Genomic DNA, 21,580 nt, shown 5'->3' on the forward strand with positions numbered 1-21,580 from the left:
ATGGTTGTCCTTGCCCTCATACGAGAACTGTTTGCTTTCTGATTGTATAACATCATTTGAACTTTGAAGTTTTCTAAAATAGGTAAAAAAAAAAAAGGGAGTTTAATAGGAATGTATTATCCGTGTAAAAGATTTTATAGTGTCAACCAATTAATTTTTTTTACTATAGTTATTATCAAAGTTAATAAATTTAGTATTTGTGATTGACAATATAAAAGAGAGATTCTCAGCAAACAAGTACATATGCTATTTTCTATATTAAAAAAAAAGGAGATCCTCCCAATATAATGAATATTAGAGAAATATTCAACCATCTAACTTGTGTTTTATGTTGACTATCAGAACTGCTTAAGCAACACTATCAACATATGGCTTCTAATTTCCGAGCATTCTTGAACAGTCCTGTTGGTCCAAAAACAACACATTTCTGGGGACCTATTGCCAATTGGGGATTTGTTGCTGCCGTAAGTTACATTCCTTTTATTCCCTCTTATAATATATAGTTCTTCAAGCATTAATTTGCATATATATGATACATGCTATTCTGCTCTCATATAATTAAATTGTGTCATGTGTTATTGTATTTTCTTTCAGGGTTTGATAGACATGAAAAAACCTCCAGAAATGATCTCTGGCAACATGACAGCAGGTTGAAAAAATCTATCTGTTCTAAAGGGAACTTGGAATGCTCTATTGTTCTTAGCAATAGCATACATTGTTTTCATGCATATCTTGTCTTTATGTTGGTTCTGCAGTTATGTGCGTCTATTCAGCATTGTTCATGAGATTTGCATGGATGGTTCAACCGCGAAACTATCTGCTTCTTGCTTGCCATGCATCCAACGAGGCCGTACAAATACGCCAACTCACCCGTTGGGCAAAGGGGAATGGGTATGCAACTAATTAGCATTTGATTAATTAAAACTGAACTTCGTATACTCTTATTCTCCTTGTGAGAAATGCTAGCAACACTATTTTTTAAAGACTTTTTATGATGGGTTAAAACTTATTAAAAATCATTAATTTTGGTAACTTTGGCTTCTCATTTAAATGAGAAGCAAGAGCTATTCTAACAATCATATAGAGAGTCTTTGAGGGAGAATATCATGCGGAGTGCCGCGAGCATTCCTCTTCTCCAATTTGCACGTTTCTTTCAATTGCTACACTATGAATTCTGCTTTTCATGTCTAAGCAGTAAGCATGAATTGATGGATTTTGTTTTTTTGTTTTGAATAGGTACCTTTCTGTGAAGAAGGAAGGAGCTTCGTCCAAGTAACTTGATGCTGAATTTGCTTCTTTTTCATGGGGCTCCAAATATCACAATTTGCATTAAATTGATTATTCATGTAGATGATGAATTTGTTTCTTATAACCAAAATTCATGGAATATTGTTTTCCTATTTGTTTATTGCTTATTTTGTATTGATTAAAAAAAGTTTCTCAGCTCTCAGACCTGCAATGGCATTAGTTGTAACTTGTATTTATTTGAGAAAAATCATGGAGAAATTGAGGGAAAAAATTCATTAAATGGTGGCTAGAAAAAAAGGACTTCACAAAAAGAACAAAGAACTCTGTTCAGCTTATAGTAATGTACACATTTTACTACCTATACGAGCCTTTATTGCAATTATGAATATCAATCATCAGACTGAAAAATAGTTATTGGATCTTTACTCTTGGCTGTAATTTAGTAATATTATTATCTCACTAGCTAGATAAGATGGCATTTTGGTATATATTGGAGCCAATTTCTAAACGGGCTTTGCAACTGCTTGTTAATTACTTGTGAATCACCATTCACCAATATAACAAGTTTGTATTCTTTTTAGACATAACAAGCTTGAATTGATGCCAACTTGCAGACTTAATTCTCATCAAGTATCGAAGTTACAGTAACAAAGGCTTCTATTGCAATAGGTTTTACAACAGACAAAAACACAGTTAGCAACCAAACTAATCATCATCAATTATAAAAATGTTACTCTTCTGGTTTATCCTTATTTGCAATGTTAACATATTAAAAATCGAAAATTAGGCGTATCAATACCTATTTTTCTCCTCCAAATCTACAACTGATTAAAGCAGAGTTATTTAAATAATGTATGCATATGCATATAAAACAAGGTTTAAACTATATACAATCGATCTAATAAGTAATGCATATATACCAACAAGATTATAGTTCAATTACTGTTATAAGTTTTTGACGGTTGAATCCATATATATTATGTTGTCAGAGGTTTAACAATTAACAAATGATAATTAACACATAATCAATACGATCAAGTTAATTATTTTAGAATTAGCTACCAATTCTATTGATAGTTAAAGTTAGTAACAAAATTTAAAAATTCATGTAATAATGTAAGTTTTGTGGCAGAAAATTATAATAAACAAAGGGGAGTAGAGTGAAAATATGTATGTGGAGGAAATAGAATGATTTTATTCTGAATCAAATTGTTCTAAATAGCAATACAATAAATAACAAAAGATAAACTAATCAGATAACAAGATTTCATCAAAACAGAATATTAAAACTATTGATTACGCTAATCCATTAAAACTGACTTGCTCCTAAAATATAGGAAACCAACTTATTTACTAAATCTTATTTTATAAACTGAAAAAATAAAATATTATGCAGTTATAAAAGTATGTCTTTAACACTCCTTCTCACTAGATTGTTTGTAATAGCAATGACTACTTGGTTATCAACAAAAATTCCAGTTTTGTTTTTATGAGCAAATAGAATGTATGACCTTGTTGCAGTGAGATACGTTAGACATCTAATCAAGCTCCTATAATATCATTCATCAATTTCATCAGCATCATCTTCCTCATTGAACTTCTCCTTTTGATTTATTGGTGTGCTAACAGATTTGCATTCCTCCATTTGAAACTTCTTCAAAATTTCTTTTGCATATTTCCTTTGACAGATTAACACTTTAAGAAAAGTTAATGAAGGCTTATAGCCATACCGGGCCTCAAATGGAGTTTTATACTTCAAGATTTTAGTTGGAAGACGATTTTGCAGAAAAACTGTCGTGTTAGCTGGCTCCGCCCAAAATGTTTTAGGCAACTCCTTCTCATGCAACATGCATCTAGCCATCTCCATCACCGATCTGTTTCTTCTTTTACTAACCCCATTTTGCTCTAGAGTGTAGGGGGTTGTGAGTTGATGTTCAATTCCAACAATTTGATTTAAATTTTGTTGATATATATTTTTTCCCATTGTTAGATCTTAGACATCGAATCTTGCAACCACTTTGAGTTTCCACCATTTTCTTGAATTTCACAAATACTTGTAGTAATGGTGTTCTTTGAGGTCTTTTTGACATGTTCCTTTTTTTTCATGTTTAGCATTCTTTCAAGATGACAATAACCAAGTTTTTTGTGCTAGAGTTTCGTGGGTGTGACTTGAGTGAAATAGGTTGCATGCTTCTCCTCTGTTGGATCAAATGAGAAGCTTTTACCTCTCATTTTAACCCTTAGAACTTCTCGGCCAACAATGTCATAGATAAGGCAGTGTTGATGTTCAAAGGACACTTTAAATCCCTTTTTAATCAACTGACCTACACTTAGCAAGTTTTGGTCAATATCAGATACATAAAGAATATTTGATATTAATTTGGTACATGAACACGTTGAAATTGCAACGGTTCCTTTTTCTTTTGCAGAAATATAGCCACCATTCTCAATTCTGACCTTTGAGACATTAGTTGGCTTCAAATCCTTGAATAGAGCCTTATCATATGTCATGTGGTTCGTACAATCACTATCAATCAACCAACATTCAGAACTACTCCTCATCGAATAACACGTTGCAGTAAAAATATAATCTTCTTCCTCTTGCAACAACTTGGGCATCGGCTTCATGCTGCTGAACTTTGCTTCTACAAATTATAGCTTCGTGTCCAAGCCGATTGCACTTGCTACACTTTGCGTCTGGTCTTTTCCAACATTTGTATGGTGGGTGACCCAATTTTCCGCAATGTTGACAAGGTGGATAATTTTTCTTTTTACCCTTACCTTTGTTTTGGTTGTTTGCACTATTTTCACTGCTTGTTGGCTGGTTCTTCTTGACATATTTCTTTCTACTGGATTCAGCATGATGGTGCTTGGCTGGTAAAGCACCTTCAACTGCACCATCTTGTCTCATCAACCTCCGCTGCTCTTGGGACTGCATAGCACTTACAAGTTTTGCCAATGTAATCTTTGACAGATCCTTAATTAGTATTTTCCAATGAAGCAATAGAAGCTTCAAATTTTTCAAGGGCAATCACCAGTATTTTATGAACTATTCTTGAATCAAAAAATTCAGAGCCTAGCAACCTCACCTTGTTAGCAATGCTAAGAAGTTTGTTTGCATACTCCTTGATTGTTTTATACTCCTTCATTTTTTGCATTTCAAATTCTCTAATCAGATTCATGGCTTGCATTCCCTTGATCCTTTCATCTCCTTCATATTCATCCTTGAGGAAATTCCAGTCTTCAAATGCTGATTTGATTGTCATGATTCTGGTGAAAATGTCCTGTGAAACAGCAGCAAACAAGGTAGCCTTCGCCTTTGACTTTCTAGCTTTCCTCTCCTTTTGATTTTTAATTTGAGCCATAGTTGGATTGGCTGGTAAAGGAAAAACTTCATAGTCTTCCTCAACAGTTTTCCAGAGATCATTTGCCTCCAAATGAGTCTCCATTATTGCTGCCCAGATGTGATAGTTATCACCATCAAACACAAGGAGTTTCAAAATCCATCTATTTGATGAATTGAAGCAAAGTTTATAGGCTTTTTTTGTGTGGGTTGTACTGGTTCACTCACAGGTCCCTCTAAGAAAAAGGCTCTTGATACCAATTGTAAGTTTTGTGGCAGAAAATTATAATAAACAAAGGGGAGTAGAAAGATAATAAGTATGTGGAGGAAATAAAATGATTTTATTTTAAATCAAATTGTTCTCAACAACAATATAATAAATAACAAAAGATAAACTAATCAGATAATAAGATTTCATCAAAACAGAATATTAATAAAACTATTGACTAGGCTAATTCATTAAAACTGACTTGCTCCTAAAATATAAGAAACCAACTTATTTACTAAATTCTATTTTATAAGTTGAAAAATAAAATATTATGCAATTACAAAATTATATCTTTAACAAATAATGATCAAACCACTATCGGATACAAAACTTGGGCACTACAAAATCATCCACAAATTCTATTGTCATTTATTAATCAATGCATAAAACAAAAATTAAATTATAATTTTAGTCCACCAATAATTCTTAATTCAAGATTATGGTTGTTTTTTGTTTTTTTTCCACGATTTTGGTTTCTTATTTTAAAAAATATATAATTTTAGTCTAATCTTTAATTTTGTATATAAATTTTTTATTATATCTTAAATAAATATGTTAAGTTTAAGATTCAATTGGATCAAAATAATTTAAAATAATATAAAATTAATGATTAGATCAAAATTGTGATTCTTTTAAATGAAAAATCAAAATTTTGAGAAAAAAAATAAAAGTTTAAAATGGTGGATTAAAAATTATAGGGATCGAAAATTTAATTTACCCTAAAATAAAAAAGGATTTAAAATAACAAGTGTGATTCAAAAACAACGAATAGTGATAGAATACCTAATAATTTCTGGGCGAAACCAAGCTTTGAACGTAATCCGTTTTTTTTTTTATCGAAAAAAGAAATATATATTATAACTAGCACAAGAAATTGAACGTAATCCGTAGCATAGATCCAACATACGTTGCTGGAAATTAATTTCACGTGTCTCCACTGTATTATCTCCCCCATTGTATAAAATTGCTTGCACTAGATGATATGAGGACACGGCTATTCTCAAACATACACAATGGTAATAATTGGCAATCATGTCCCGCGCAATCAATTTGATGATAAAAAATATAGCAATCTTGCTTTCAAGCTCCCATGTAGATCTCCCGCAGTGTTGCTCCACACAATTTTGGCTAGTGATATCTTTTTTCTCTAAGCTACTTCGTCCTTTGATCCTCATTGGACGAGCCTTATGGGCCAGGTTCTCACGTGTAAGCAATTCACTAATACACCAACTATAATAATACCCCTCAGAGGCAGAAATTCAAATGTATGGTCAAAATGATGTGTTTGGTTTAAAAGAAAGAAATGAATAATTTTAAAAAAATTTAAAATAAAGTGTAAGAAGTATATTATTCCTCTTCTTTAAAACAAACAAAACAATAGTATGAAAGTGAATTAAATTGAGATGTCTAAAGGTAGGGACCGATCCACCTATTGTAGTGATTGCTACCGCTAGTTGTTTTTTTTTTTACTTGTATGTGGAATAAAAAAACACTTGTCCCTATAAAAAAAATAAGTATTATTTCAATAAGATGATTTTTTTAAATATATAAAAAATATAAGAAATAAAAAAGAGAGGACAAATTGATATTATTTTATCAACAAAATAAAATGTATTATATATTTATTTTTGAATTATTCTTTTGTCATGTATTTTGTAAAAATTTATCATATTTTTTTAGAAATATTATAAATTAAATTTCGTCCCTAATAATAAAAATTATTGTATTCGTGAGTGCCTAAAGATGTGTTTAATTTAAAAGAATAAAAAAAAGTGTAAAAGTGAATTGAGATGAGAAGATGTGAAATATTTAAATTATAATAATGTATAGAAATGTGAGATTTATATTAATTTTTAAAATTTTAATCTCACATACACATAAGTATAAATCAACCAAACATTCCATAAGTCCTTTAATATAATATTATAAAACATTGTAAAATTGAAGTTGTATACTCGTAGAATATATAACACTAAAACTAAAGTAATATATAAATGTTCTGATTTCATATGATTTTAGAAACACAAGCTATAATCTAATCATACTGGTAGGTTTGGACACAAAATTAATCAAATAAATCTACAAATCGTGGGTTTGATTTGATTTTCAATTTTTAAGAGATTTTTTATTTTTAATTATTTTGAATAGTTTTGAAAATTTGAACATCCAATTCAAACTCATTGAAAAATTATATCTAAGAAACTCCCCCAAACACAAAATTAATCAAACAAAGACTACTAGAGACATTCCTTCCTTAATATATGAGATTACAGAATAAATAAAATCAAATCAAATCTGTTAAGTAAATATAAGTAACAGATCTGTCTGAAAAAGAAAAAGGTAAGTTTCCCTCCAAAATAAAAGAACAAAACGTATACAAATTCCTAACATGCAGCCCACGTATAAAACAACTTGTCAATCATGCAGGTTAACAAAGGAAAACCTTAAATAACAAAAAGAAGAAGAAAACTTTCATGATACAAGAAGAAGCGGTTCAGCTTAAAAGAGAAGCTTGAATCAGCCGTGGGCGGGGATGGGCGGTGCGGCGGGAGGAGGGACGGCGACAGCGGCGCGGAGGATGGACAGGAACCCGGCGGGCTGGGACGTGTCGCCCTCGTCGAGGAAGAGGTCCTCGGGGACCCTGAGGGCGGCGTGCGCGGCGACGAGGGCGACGGAGACTGTGAAGGCGGAGACGAGGAGGGAGCCAAGAGGGGAGAGGAACAAAAAGATGAAGGTGGTGGCTAGGAGGAGGGAGAGCGTCTCGAAGTCGGAGAAGGTGCGGCCGAGGAGCTGGAGGGGGCGGTCGTTGGGGCGGAGGAGGTAGAGGAAGAGCCAGGAGGCGAGGAGGGCGAGGAGAAGGACGAGGGAGAAGGGGCTAGTGAGGAGGGACACAGCGAGGATGAGCGTGACAACGATGTAGTAGTTGATGCGGAAGTAGGAGATGTTGTGGCGGATGCGGACCGTGGCTTCGGAGAACGATAAGGGCTTCGAGATGGCGCTGCGGTCCAGGACTTCCGGCCACGGCCGCCGGTTCGAGAGCCTCTGCCGGAGGGAATCCGAGGCTAGTGAGAGGAGGAAGCGGAATGCGGATTGCGGTTGTTGCGTTTCGGTGGTAATTTGATTAGGGTTTGAGACTGGGAGAACTTTTACTTGTTGTTGTGGGGAGGGATTGGGAGAGGGAGAAGCCATGTTGTTGTTGTTATTGAAAAATAAGTGAGAGAATGGAGAAGGTTTTGATGGGTTTCTCAATTTGGTTGAAGGAAATTAAATGCAACTATGAAAGGATGGAAGAAGGAAAAGAAATAGAATATAGATTATTAGATTTGCTTCTTTTTTTTGGCTATTCTAATTTGGCTTTCTTCATGTCTATTCTAGAGCTATTACTATAAAATACTCAAAAAAGGTTTATATTTAACCTAATTATAATTGTAATCTTACAATAATACACTTACTTGTATGAAAGAATTCTAAGAAATTGATGGCTGATCGTAATTTCTCTATTCAACCACAGCTTTTTTAAACCATGAAATGCAACGTTTTCTACTTGGAGCAGACTTTTCTCTCTAAGTGTTCTTTTCTTTGGCCATTGGACAGCTTGTTACAAATCTTCCCGTGATCCTCTCAATGTTATTGAAGTTGGTCCGGGTTCAATCGGGATGTAGTCAGTATCTTCCTGAATTGATCGAATAAGTTGAACTGCATGTATATTATTTTAAGTATTTAATTATAAGATGAATGTAATAAAATGAATAATATTGCATACAAGAAAACGTGTAATTAGGATGAAATGGTTGATGTTATATGAACTAATAAGCAGGTTATTGATTCTAATACCATGCGTGGTATTTGAGTGTATTCTCGTGTCAAGCGTCAACATGCACTTCCTAATAGCATAGAAATATGAGATTACATACATCACAATACTTGACTCTAGCTCACAAAAAATAAATACAAATTATTGGTAGATTTTTTGGTTACAAAATTATCGGTATACGTAGATTTAAATCCTAGATAAGATATTTTACATATAGAATTAACTAATTTACTAATAAAGAATAAAGTAACATGTTTTTCTTTTCCTTCATTTGGACTCGAATACCATGATAGTCCCGTTCAATGCACAATTATAGCCCTGCACAAGAAAACAAATAAAGCACAAATATATCATCAAAAGAGAGAGAGAAAAAAAGTCAATTAATTGTAAATTAAGCTAAAGCTAATGAACTCTGTACTCTCATGGAGAATAAGTGAATGTTCTACTGTATCTAAAAAGTAAAACAATTTAAAGAATTAATTAGTATTTAGATAACTTGCCTCTGTGTTATAGAATTTTAAGAAGAACCGTGACTTGGGCACCGACAACTTGGTTGCAAGAACGCAGGCAATTTTAGCACTCATGCATCAGATGCAATTTGTTGTAGATTTTTTTATTCGAAGATAGATATTATGTTTTTATAACAACTCATGCATCAGATGAAATAAGTCTCGTAATATTTGTTACGAATAAAAAAACCGTAAAAAGTAAACTGTGTCGAGGAAAAATGAAATCTTGTCTAGGTTGTTTTTTCTTCTTTCCTTCCCTTTTGGCTAAAGTCCCACGAGAAAATATTGTTTCTCTAACCTTAGAAGTCTATAATGGTCATGCAATTGAACATGCACAAGATCTTAAACTGGCTGTGACCACTACCAACTAAATGATTTCCCCTTAACTACAAAGAAATACAGTTATGACAAGGAAAAGACAAGGATGGGGTGAAATAATTTTCATGAATTGATTTTTAACTTAATTCTATATATAAAACACATCAACGCTATAAATCAATATCCAAGGTGGAAAATTAATTAATCATGGTCATATATACATATCATAGAAAGAGCGGGATGTTAGTTTTTTTCATGTAAGTACCGCATGTCTTCATGTACAAGCATATGCGGTTTGTTATCTGAATATTTAGTTAGGATACTTTGTTATCATGTGGAAAAAACTGTTTTTGATGTGTTCCATATTCTGTTGTAATCATTATCCCACGTTCATCTCCCATATCCTGTTGCACACTTAGTTTTTTGATGGCCAGATCGAGTTCTATATAAAGTGTGTGCCGCTGCTCTGATAGGTTTCTAAATCCGCTTTTTCTTTCATATACTAACACCATCGAATACGAGTGAACAAGGGTATGAAATCACAATCAGTTACGAAGTTGCCGTGGAACAAAACCGCTGCCCCCACGAATGTTCAGAACAACAGCAACAATGACTGGAGGTTGGTCATGTCTCTTTTAGTTTCTGTTGATCGTTTAGATCCTTTAATGATAAATTTACAGGGGAAAGTATTCATAAAGACTCATGTGTGCGCGTAAGGGTGGCGACGGTGGAGATGACTTGGGAGAGTATCGAAGAGATGTCTAAACCATTAAGGCTAACATTAGTTGAAAGGGTGATGACCGGAATCTTCAGTTCACCGTTCACCGTTGCTTAATTATGATCAACTCACATTTCTTTCTCCAACAACCACCACACAGTCCTGTATGTAATCCTTTTGGCAAGCCTTTTTGTAAAAACAATTACTTATCTATCACCCGTCCCAATTTATTTACCAATATACATTCTACACTGATTCCCTTGTATATATAATAATTTTGATACAAATTAAATAATTATTAAAAATTGAATATAATTTTAAGAAAAGTAACATCTTTGTATAATTTAGTTAAAATTATAATTTTTTAAATAATTTTCATAATTTCCACATTAATTTTAAAGTTGTTTTAAAAAATTATGTAAAGTCATTTGAACATATTTTAAAATGCATTCCATCGTTAACTTATTACATTAAACATTGAATGTAATTAACACTTATTAATCTCTTATCCTATCCTAGTCTGGTATCATATCTTATTAACGACTCCTGAAATTAAACGATAGAGATTCCTAAAAATTAAGGATACTTTAAGCTAATTGTGCTATTTAAAGTTCAAAGGGACAAATTTCTTTAGTTAAGCTAATTCGTATAAAATAAAATCAACTGATTAGAAATTTAAAAGCAACCATTAATCTATTCTTGGAACTACAAAATAATACCGTAATAATAGCAAAAGGATCCGTCATGTATCACCAAAGTCTCAAGTTTAACCATGCATAATTCTAATTCACCACTAAAAAGACGCTCATCTTAAGGTCACCAGATAATGTTTGTCCAGTGATTGCATCTTATACATATAGGACCCCCAGTTGTCCTTGAACATAATCCAATTACCATGGCATAATGTCCTCAAAGGGGGTATATGAAATTCAGAGTACTTTTTACAGATAAAAAAAGTTCTAAAACAGAATCACGAGTTCATCCGACATCCATGGCATCGTTACCAAGATAACTCGGAATTCAGAATGTAGATCCATTCCATCCAAAATTGGAACCCTGCAGAACAAACAAAGCACTATCAATATTTCAGTATAAGCAAAGAATTTGTGACCAATTTGCATAGAAAAAATTTGGTAGTTAGCATCAAAAAGAAATTTGGTTGGATTGTAGCTTATAGTGGCTACTATGAAGTCTAGAATAGTGAGGATTTATTTACATGACCTAGTGCTGGTGTAAAGCATGCAAACATTGTGCATATTCTTGACTCTGATGGGCCTAAACAAAAAGGAAGAATGGAATAAGAGGATGCAAGGTAAGGACCCTTCTTTTATGAAGAACTCTCAAGTCTAGATACTTGCCTTAGTGTCATAAAACTTCAAGTAGAATCGGGACTTCGGCACAGACAACTTGTTTTCGAGAATTGAAGCAATGCCAGCACTGAGTTTCTTGTTCACGTCAGGGCTAAGACCACCAATGGACACCAATTCACCATAAGCTGCTGGCTGCTCACTCCCACCATGAGATATAGGCACTGATCCTTTCAATACAATCATCACATACTGCAAAATCAATAAAAAAAAATGCATAATCAAAAGGCTTAAAGACAACCCAAATAAATAACAAGAAGAAAATTTCATAGCAAAGCAAGGGGAATAGAGTAGGAAAAAAACAAGAAGAAAATATCAAACTTAATTTTAATAGATTAAATTAAACCACAAAAAGCCCATGTTATGTATCTATTGACTACAACTCCATCCATGGTAGCAGCATCTCTCAAATAGCATCCTAAAAATCCATTCAAGAAGCTAGTGGTTTTAAACTAGCAGTTTAACAAATACAGGATTGAAATCACAAAATATAACAAATTTATATTGCAAACATAAAGGTAAACCAAAAGAGTATGTCAGCAGATGTTACTGAATCATGTTCAACACAGAAATGAGAAAGCTTAACATGACACATTATAGACTACAGCAACATTACAATCAATCACAACACACATATGCTACATGCAGAACTAACAACATAATATGTTATTATCTATTTTCTACTACTTCGTAATATCATACATACATGCATACATACATACATGTATATACAACGCTAGAACCACCAATTCATTTCAATTCAATTGAAAAGAAACTATACCAAGTTATCACAAGGTCAAAACAGAGAAAATTACACAACATATCAATACGGGATCAAATGTGCCATAGGCAGACCGTCCAAGGGTTACCTATCCTTTTATGCTTCAAACAAAATAACAGAGAAAACCATTTTCATTTCCACTTCATTCATAGATACCAAAAAGACTTTCACCCAGCAAAGTAAAATTGAAGTCTCAATTCACAATCCAACCCGATTCTCAAAACAATTTTTTTATCACTACTATACCCATATAACCAGAAATGAAGAATTAACAAGAACCCTAAACACGAGAAACTACAAAAGAAAAGGGGAGAGTCCCTGAACTAATCACTAATTTGCATCCATTTAATCAACAACAATTGCATAAATATTAAATTAAAGTGAAGTGTTGCAGTAGGAAGAGAGAATGAAAGCATGAAAACCCAGAAAACGGAAACTTCAGAAAATCGAAAGCACATGAAAAGACGTCATGGAAGCGTTAGAGGGAGTGAGAGTAAGAGAGTTAACGTACGGCCTCGGGTTTGCCGATGATGCTGGCGACAGTTGAGGTGGCTTCGGAGAGAATGGAAGAGGTGTCGATGCCGTCTAGGTTAACGTTGGTGGAGAGGTTGAGGCACGGCATCGTTTCACTCTGCAACTGTTGAATGTCAAAGGTGAAAGGTTAAAAAAATCTGTCTTCATTATTCAACTCTCTTTTTATCTACCAGAAAAGAAATGTTTTAAAATGTCCAAAATGCCCTTAACATAAACCAACATTTTTTACTTCCTGCACCTCCTTAAGCATGCCTCCATTTCAAAATCGTGAATCCACAACATACTAGTTTTTTATTCTTTCAAAACGGGCTTTCCATAAGGTTAGTAACATTCTTCTAGAATAGTCTTTTGAGAAGCATCCTTTCTCTCAAGCAAACAAAATTCTCACTTATGGACCATATAACAATGTAAGAGATGATTTAATAGTGACGTTAACAAGTCTTACGAGAATTATTGATTACGTAACAAGTGAATAAATTATTAATATTTTTATTATGTCATTATTTAATATTGTTATTTAATAGCAAGATTTAAGATGAAAAAAGCTCTTTAAAAAATTAAAATCAAAACAAAAATCTTTAAACAACTTAAAAGATTCTCTATTTTATTGAGATCAAAAGGTTATTTCAATATTAAAAAAGCACCTTTTAAATTTTAAAATCTTATATTTAATATTTCAATTAAAGTTCCAACTCCTTTATTTTAGCGTGCTACGAATTGAATTACGGGGGAATTGTGTTGGAATTGTGTATACATGAAATTCAGCAGATTTTTCTTTGATTGCCCTTCAATAATTTTAAAGGCTTATACTTGGACACGATTTTATTTTTTTTACAAACCAATATCTTTTTGTAACGGTTACTTTTAAAAAATTAAGGATTTTTTCTCTTTAATATTTTTTATGCTCATGAATTTACTTATTTAGTAAGAATACTGTATTTTTCATATATATAAAATCATCTAATTTTGAATTATTACATGTAATAAGATTATTAAATTTTATATAATAATTACTTTAAAAGTTATTTATAAATGATTTCTAATTGATTCATGATCTAAAAGTTTTTATAATAGTGTATCAAAATTAATTAAACTCTGTATTAATTATTTTAACAATGTACTTTTAGGTACAAAGATTATTTTCTATGATATGAACTGACTTTAGAAATTACTGAAACTTTTAGAGAAAGATTATAATTAATTTGGAAAGATTCAAAATTTGAACCCAGGGATAAAAAATATATAAACAAATAAACATTTCACAGAATTTTCTAATAGGAACAGTATTCCTCCATTGGGAAACGACTTTTTTTCTTTTACATAGATATGGGAATTGACTATGGATTAGTACAAAGTAGTACTAGTAAATTTTTTTATTTCTATTTTTGCGAAAATTCTACTCGAATTATAGTAAATTAAATAGTCATTAGTTGCATGAGTTGACGACGCAAAGTGACTGACTCTTTTTCTTCACCTATTTAAGATTTGGAGCCAAGAAAGCGTACATAACATGTTTGTCCTACAAATTAACACTACTAAAAAAACCATTTTAGAAAAATATTACGGGCAGAATTGTAATAAATTTATTAATAACAAAAACGATTTTAAAATAACCGTATTAAAATGATGAATTTAAAGACGGGTTATTTGAAAAAACGTCGTTATTGAATGTTACACTTTTTTTTTTCTTTTTTCTCTATCATGAGACAGTTGTACGTTAGCTTTTATTGTGACTTTCTCTCTCTCTCCTCCACATTTCCGCTTCCCTCTCTCTGCATCTTCCCTCTGTTTGCCTCTTTCTCTTCTCTTCGTTCTTGATGGAAGCAAGTTTCTATCTTCTTCTTCTTCCCTTAATCTCATCAAACCCTTTTCTTCTCTTCTCCATCGATTTGATTCCGCCAAATTCTCATCAACGCGCTGTTCCTTCACCTCAATTTCTTCCAAGCATGAAACCCCACCCCCTCCATTATCGAAACCCTACCATCCCTTATCCCACCTTCGTCTCCGCTCACTCCGAATCATTTCCTAAAACCACCATAGAATTGGAGAAAAACAATATGTATCAACTTTCTTATTGTTGCTGCCTGCTTAGATAAGGTCTCCATAGAATTCTCTTTTTTTTTTTTTTAAAAAAAGAAAGAAAATAAGAGAAGAACGATATCTTTGAGGGGCATGAGGCAGCAGTATATTTTGTATGTCCTCATCACAAGGAGAGCATTCAAGTAGAAAGATTATATGATATGTTTTCTTCGAGTTTATTCTTTGGATTTTGTAAGTTATAATATGATGGATTGTTCCTCTATAATTTTACCTATGGGCAGAGTGATCTCTTCTTTTAATTTATTGAACTATAAAACCAAACATGTCTCTTTTATTGTGATCATTAGAATATTACTGGTATAACTACTTCCTTGCCTCTCCACATATTGTGATCTTGCTTTCCATCTTTCTAGCGCCAACTTCCATTCCATGCTTTTAATTTTTTCATTATTTATTTGGTTCTAGGAAAGCCCAAGAGTGTTCCTTGTATTTACATGAGTTACAAGTACATATTATTGATAATTGTATTATTCTAGTAATTAATAAACACTGCCTTTAATCTAACTAAATGTTGTCATTGTAATTTTGCAGTTTATATTTTCAACTGCCATTGATGGCAAAATTAAAGCCTGGTTATACAATAATATGGGTTCTAGGGTTGATTATGATGCCCCAAGTCATTGGTGTACTACAGTGCTTTATAGTGCTGATGGAAGTAGGTAAGAAGGATTTGGGTGCGGATAAGTATTTAAGTTTCATGTTCAATGGATAATTGAATTTGAGATGTATTAAATAAAACCGTATTAACATGTCTTCCTATTTATCTTCCATTATTTCTATAGACCGTTTTCTTGTGGAACTAGTAAAGACGGAGAGTCATTTCTTGTTGAATGGAATGAAAGTGAAGGAGCCATTAAGAGAACATACAATGAGTTCAGAAAGAAATCCACTGGTGTTGTGCAGTTTGACACAACCCAAAATCAATTTTTGGCTGCTGGTGAAGATGGCCAAATCAAATTTTGGGATATGGACAACATTAATCTTTTAACAAGCACTGATGCAGAGGGTGGACTTCAGGTGGAGTTAACTTTTTTAAGTCTTTTGGAATATAGCTCACACTTTATAAGACATTCCTTATATAATTGTATGAATCTATTCAGATCCTTTCACACTTGAGATTCAACAAAGAAGGAAATCTTCTTGCTGTTACTACTGCAGACAAGGGATTCAAAATTCTTGCTAATGCTAATGGTCTTCGATCCTTGAGAACAGTTGAAACTCCAGGATTTGGAACATTGAGGTCACCAATTGAATCTGCTGTAGTCAAGGTTGTGATATTTTCTTCACTTTTTCTTGTTTTTTGATATTTAGATCAAAATGAATATTTATACTGTCCATTTGGTTTATGGTATCTAGGCATCTGGCTCTTTTGTTGTAAATGTTAGTTCTGTCAACTGTAAAGTAGAAAAGAGCTCACCTGTCAGGCCTTCTCCAATTCTTGTATGAATCTATCCTTGTAAACTCTGAATGCTTGATTTTGATGCTAGCATGATGACTATGATATACTAGTCATACCTTAACAATTAGAAATTTATATTTAAGTATTACAACTAATGTTTCATTTCTATTAATATTTGTGCAAGCATGTTGGATTGGCTTGTTATTTTTCTAATTTCTTCTATTGGTATCTTAATTCCACTATGCCATACCCTGTTGTAGAAGATGTTTGTGGTTTCTACACTCTTTCTTTGCATAGTAACGTGCCTAGTGTAAAGCGCCCAAGTTATTAGACAACGGATAACTGATATCTCTCAACGGATCAAAGCTTTGAAGTCTATATAAAGCTTGAAGATGTTCATGTTAAAGAAGTTGAATCACTAGAGAATCATCTCAGTCAAAACAAACTAAGTGTTGTAACACTGTCAGTTTAGTTGGATGAATGAAACTTGACTGAGTTGAGTGAATCTTAGCTTTGCTAAGCTAACAAATTTCATTGTATTCGAGCTAATTATGTAAACACTCTTTGACTGATTAGAATACATTTTCTATTGAACATTTGTTGTTTGTGAAAGTCAGGAGTAGCTTTGTGACAAAAAATACTTAGGTTTTAATCTCAGGGGGAGATTAAGGGTAGTGCCAGAAGTGGCCTATAAAGTATTCATTGTAGCTAGAAGTGGCATAAAGAATAGGTTGTAATCAAAGATTTGATTAGTGGAACCCTTCAAGGTTTGAAGGAAAACTGGACGTAGCCCAAGAGTTGGGGTGAACCAGTATAAAACCTCTGTGTTTTTTTATTGCTTCTATATAACTAGTTCCTTTCTATAGTTTTCTTTTACACTATTGTGTCCAAGTTTTGTGAATTGGTTTTTAAGCACAAAGTGATTTCGAACCCCTTGGATGAAACTCATCGTTCATTGATATTTGTCTAAGAAAAGCTTTCAAAGATTTTGAAAGACAAAGTTTTTATCCATCACACTATTTAACTCCCCCCTTCTAGTGTGTTTCAGGTACTCCAATTTCCACCATTGAAGTGGCATCTTCCACTAGTGCTTCTTCTTTCAAGCTTGTTACTAGCATAGTCAACATCACAATAACTTGTCAATATGAAGTCTTTCCCCTTTTTAAAGCAAAGACCAAGATTAGTAGTTCAAATAAGATATCTAAATATTATTTTAATAGCATTTAATTGAACTTCCCTTGGATCTTTTTGAAATTTGGCACATAAGCATACACTAAACATGATATTAGGTATGGGCAGAGTTAAATACAATAATGATCATTTCATTGCTCTATATTGAGTGTTGCTCACCTTTGTCAATTCCTCATGCAGTCCAAGATATGTGGTTGGATGCATCAGAGTTTTCATTTCCTTAACCTTGTCCATGTTAAATTTCTTCAAAAGTTCTTTTGCATACTTGATCTGGTGAACATATATTCCTTTGTTTGTTTGATCTAAATTCCAAGGAAGAACTTCAATTCTTCTGTCATGCTCATTTTAAACTTTGTATGCATAAGCCTTGAAAAATCCTCACCCAAAGATTCATTAGTAGAATCAAATATGATGTCGTCCACATATACTTGAACTAGAAAACAAGTTGAGGAAGGGTGAAGTGTCCACTTTTCCTCTTTTGAAGCCATTATTCTAAAGAAATGAACTATGCTTCTCATACCAAGCTTGAGGTGCTTGTTTCAGTCCAGGCAGTGCTTTGTTTACTTTGAAAACATGTTGAGGAAGGGTGTCACTCGCAAACCCTTAGTGTTGTTCTACATAAACGTCCTCTTGGATGAGTCCATTGAGGAATGCACTTTTTACGTTCATTTGATACAACTTCATATTACTATAAGCTACAAATGAAAGTAAAATATGTGTTTCCTATAGACGAACTACTGGAGCATAAGTTTCTTTGTAATCTATATGTTCTTGTTGCAAATAACCTTTAGAAACTAACATTGCTTTGTTTATCAAAACCTTGCGGTCCTTGTCCAACTTGTTTTTAAATACCCATTTTGCTCTTACATTCTTCTTGTTTTTAGGTAGTTCTACAAGTTTCCAAACATTGTTCTTCAGAAATTAATCAAGCTCTTCTTGCATAACTTTGACCCCTTTTTCATCTTGCATTGCCTCGTCTATATGTTTTGGCTCAACTTTTGAGATTATTGCGATGTTGCCTTGTAGTCTGAGTTATGACCTTATTTGGATGTTATTGGCTGGATCACCAATGATTTGAGTCATGGGATGATTATTTCTCATGTTGTGTATAGTAGGTTCTCTTACTTCCTCTCAAGGGTCGTCCGTATAGGTTGAGTGGACATTGCAACTTCAATGTTGGTATCAATTGATGCTTTGCTGTTAATACCCTCTTCCAGTACATAAAATTCAAGCAACTTTAAACAACCAAACAAGTTTTTTTTTATATTTAATATTATTTAAAAATTTGAATTGTTAGTCAATATACTTTGGTGGGGGTACTGCACCTACCCCACCACTAAGCATTTCCAAACATTTCCAAACATCTTAAGGTGAATGAATATCCGAAAGAAATAAAGGGCTTAAGAAGGACACACTACTACAAAAATTGCATTCTACATCGGTTATGGACCGATGTTGTAGAAGACGACGTTAAAGGGGGGCAGGTGTTCTACGATGGTTGCTGCAACCGATGTTAATTGTCAGTTATTCTACTGCGGCTTTTGACCACGACCGATGTAAATTGTCAATTATTCTACATCGGTTGTTTAAATGACCGATGTAGAATGTACATCATTCTACATCGGTTTTGGCCGTCAAACGTCGTTGAATAGGCAACCAAGGTCAGACGTTCTACATCAATTTTCCAGCTAATCGATGTAGGATATTGGGCAATTCAACATCGGTTGTCCTAATAACCGATGTTGAATTAATTTTTTTTTTAATTTTTTTTTCATTTTTCTTCATGAATGATAATAACAATATCGAAAATAATTGAACCAATGTCTCGTATGAGACTTATTACTTTATAAACCCTGGTCAAAATTCAACATTGAAAATAGTAAAATCACATCATTCAAACAAGGTATATAATAACAACCATATATGGAATTTGAATGTATGACATTCAAATTTGGTTTGGATCAATGCCACCATTCTACTACAAAAAAAATCCTTAAAAGCAAGTTATTGTATTGCTTTGTATCTTTTGGAGTCTTTAGGAAGCACAATCTATAAGGAGTTGTGATTTAGGATGAAAAATAACATGACTATTTAACAAAAATCATAAATTATCAGGGCAATAGGAGCAGTAACTTTGCATCAAAAAGCAAGAAAATGTGAAAGTGATATGAATGAGACTCAGCCAATCTCAGAATCTCACCTTCAAAATGACATCTAACAAGCAAGCTGTAGTTGTTTTGGATACTGACAATCTTTGGAAGGCCTTCAACTTTCGATGCATGAACAAACTCCACCACTCCATATGAAGTCTCATTTGAAACACCTATGTACCATTCCTGATGTAGACAGACATCTTAAGAAACTGAATCCCATTCCCATTCACATGCATAAGAGATTAAACATGATATGGTGATCATAATATTTTACACAGATTTCACACCAAGAAATTTCTTTGTAGACTATATTTGATTTTCTGGATTGTCTGAATATTGTTAACATCTTTAGATTTTATTCATCATTTAAATATCCTTGGACTATTATAATTCTTCTTTTGGTCTAAAACATCAATGAGTAGTAGCAAATTATAACTTACTGTTGCTGAAGTTGAAGATAACAATGAGGAAATGAGATCTCCTGGATGCACTAAATTCCATATTGCTTCAAAGGCATCTTGAATTGCTTTGATAGCCATCTTTGTAACCAATCTAAGGAATATCGATAAAACATCTCTCTATTAACATCTCTCTTCCTATTATCTATATATACAGTCCAAAAATGGCAAAAAATGGGATGTAAGTTTGATAAGTTTCCTACATATACAATTTTTGCATGTGTATCATAAATTGATAATGGATATTAATGCACTTGATTCAACTAATTAGTGCAAACATTTAGAAGAAAATAACATACACGCTCACAAATACCACACATTTAAATATAGATATGGTTAAAATATCATAATTAAAATTTAAGAGTATAATCAAACATATGCATATAACAAACAAAGGTTTCTTAAGTAATTTTATTTTTTTAATGCTGGGAAAGAAAGGTTGCTCAAGTATTTGAGAAAGTGTGGGCTTGAATATAAGGGCATTCATTCAGTTATATTTCTATTAAATCATCCATAATTATATCTTTTACGCACACAAGGAATTAAATATATATTGATGTGCACATTTTAAATACTCAAGAATTAAATATATATTGATGTACACAAGGAATTAAATATATATTGTTCTTTATCATAGAAAATATTGTACTTATATTGGATAAACATTTTGCACATTAGAAGAAAATGTCTACATGTTTCAATAAAATAAAGTCCTCAAAAAATGATCCAAATAGAATTTGCTATAAAGTAGAACATATCAAATTGATTGATTACCAAGATAATACCAAAAATATTTGTCTATTTTCCAGAGTAGACTGGTATTCAGCTGTGACCTTTGCTAATTATTAAGCCCCTTGTACCAACATTATTGTAGTTTCATGAAGTGACAACTCTCCACCTTTCCCTACCTGATAATGAACTTGAGCATATCATAATAAAATGTTACTTAAATTCTTGAACCAATAAAATCAACTAACCTCATTAGCATGTAAGTGGACTAAAGTCTTCAGCTTTGGTTTATCTTGTTTACATTGTCATACCTGCCCTGCTCTATCTAGCAAGTGTAAAGCTTGCTTGACTTCAGTTCTCAGATCTATACATCAATTTGCTGCTTCTAATCTAATTTATAATAAACAAGAGCCTAATGAAGTCCATTACCCTGTTCCTTGCAATCATATATCATATCCAAAGGGGTGTTGAGTGTTGACAAAGACAACAACAACTAAGAAGGTTGCCAGTTGTTAATATAGTCAGATAGCACCGATCTAACATTGATTACAAGTTGAATTAAATGTTTTTAATTTATAAATAAATACATTTGAATCATGTAATTGTAAATATTATCTAAATTTATTTAAAAATATAATTCTAGTTTCTGT

General features: G+C 32.6%; 5 protein-coding genes across 6 annotated transcripts; 2 read left to right on the top strand and 3 right to left on the bottom strand.

The window, feature by feature from the left end:
* The first annotated feature begins 368 nt into the window (after positions 1-368).
* On the top strand, positions 369-1,276 carry LOC100798747 (mitochondrial pyruvate carrier 1). Its single transcript, XM_003530260.4, has 4 exons — positions 369-464; positions 595-649; positions 756-891; positions 1,237-1,276. Exons 1-4 carry the CDS (start codon positions 369-371, stop codon positions 1,274-1,276), a joined length of 327 nt encoding a protein of 108 aa, XP_003530308.1.
* Positions 1,277-3,799: 2,523 nt separating this feature from the next.
* Positions 3,800-4,697, bottom strand: LOC102669627 (uncharacterized). Its single transcript, XM_006584234.1, has 2 exons — positions 4,338-4,697; positions 3,800-4,258 (listed from the first exon to the last, which is right to left on the bottom strand). The coding sequence occupies exons 1-2, from the start codon at positions 4,695-4,697 to the stop codon at positions 3,800-3,802; spliced, it is 819 nt and encodes a 272-aa protein (XP_006584297.1).
* Positions 4,698-7,376: 2,679 nt separating this feature from the next.
* On the bottom strand, positions 7,377-8,113 carry LOC100799270 (PRA1 family protein B3). Its single transcript, XM_003530261.3, has one exon. It carries the CDS (start codon positions 8,046-8,048, stop codon positions 7,377-7,379), a length of 672 nt encoding a protein of 223 aa, XP_003530309.1. The 5' UTR covers positions 8,049-8,113.
* Positions 8,114-10,941: 2,828 nt separating this feature from the next.
* On the bottom strand, positions 10,942-13,043 carry LOC100306618 (uncharacterized). Of its 2 annotated transcripts, none has more exon segments than NM_001250700.2 (3): positions 10,942-11,274; positions 11,577-11,777; positions 12,878-13,029. In NM_001250700.2, coding segments are annotated over 3 exon segments (348 nt in total). In that variant the 5' UTR covers positions 12,989-13,029; the 3' UTR covers positions 10,942-11,238.
* Positions 13,044-15,537: 2,494 nt separating this feature from the next.
* LOC113002130 (topless-related protein 3-like) lies at positions 15,538-16,547 on the top strand. Its single transcript, XM_026129087.2, has 2 exons — positions 15,538-15,659; positions 15,783-16,547. Exons 1-2 carry the CDS (start codon positions 15,586-15,588, stop codon positions 16,114-16,116), a joined length of 408 nt encoding a protein of 135 aa, XP_025984872.1. The 5' UTR covers positions 15,538-15,585; the 3' UTR covers positions 16,117-16,547.
* The last annotated feature ends 5,033 nt before the right edge of the window (positions 16,548-21,580 follow it).

This window comes from Glycine max, chromosome 7, assembly GCF_000004515.6.
Source record: "Glycine max cultivar Williams 82 chromosome 7, Glycine_max_v4.0, whole genome shotgun sequence".
Classification (NCBI taxonomy): domain Eukaryota; kingdom Viridiplantae; phylum Streptophyta; class Magnoliopsida; order Fabales; family Fabaceae; genus Glycine; species Glycine max.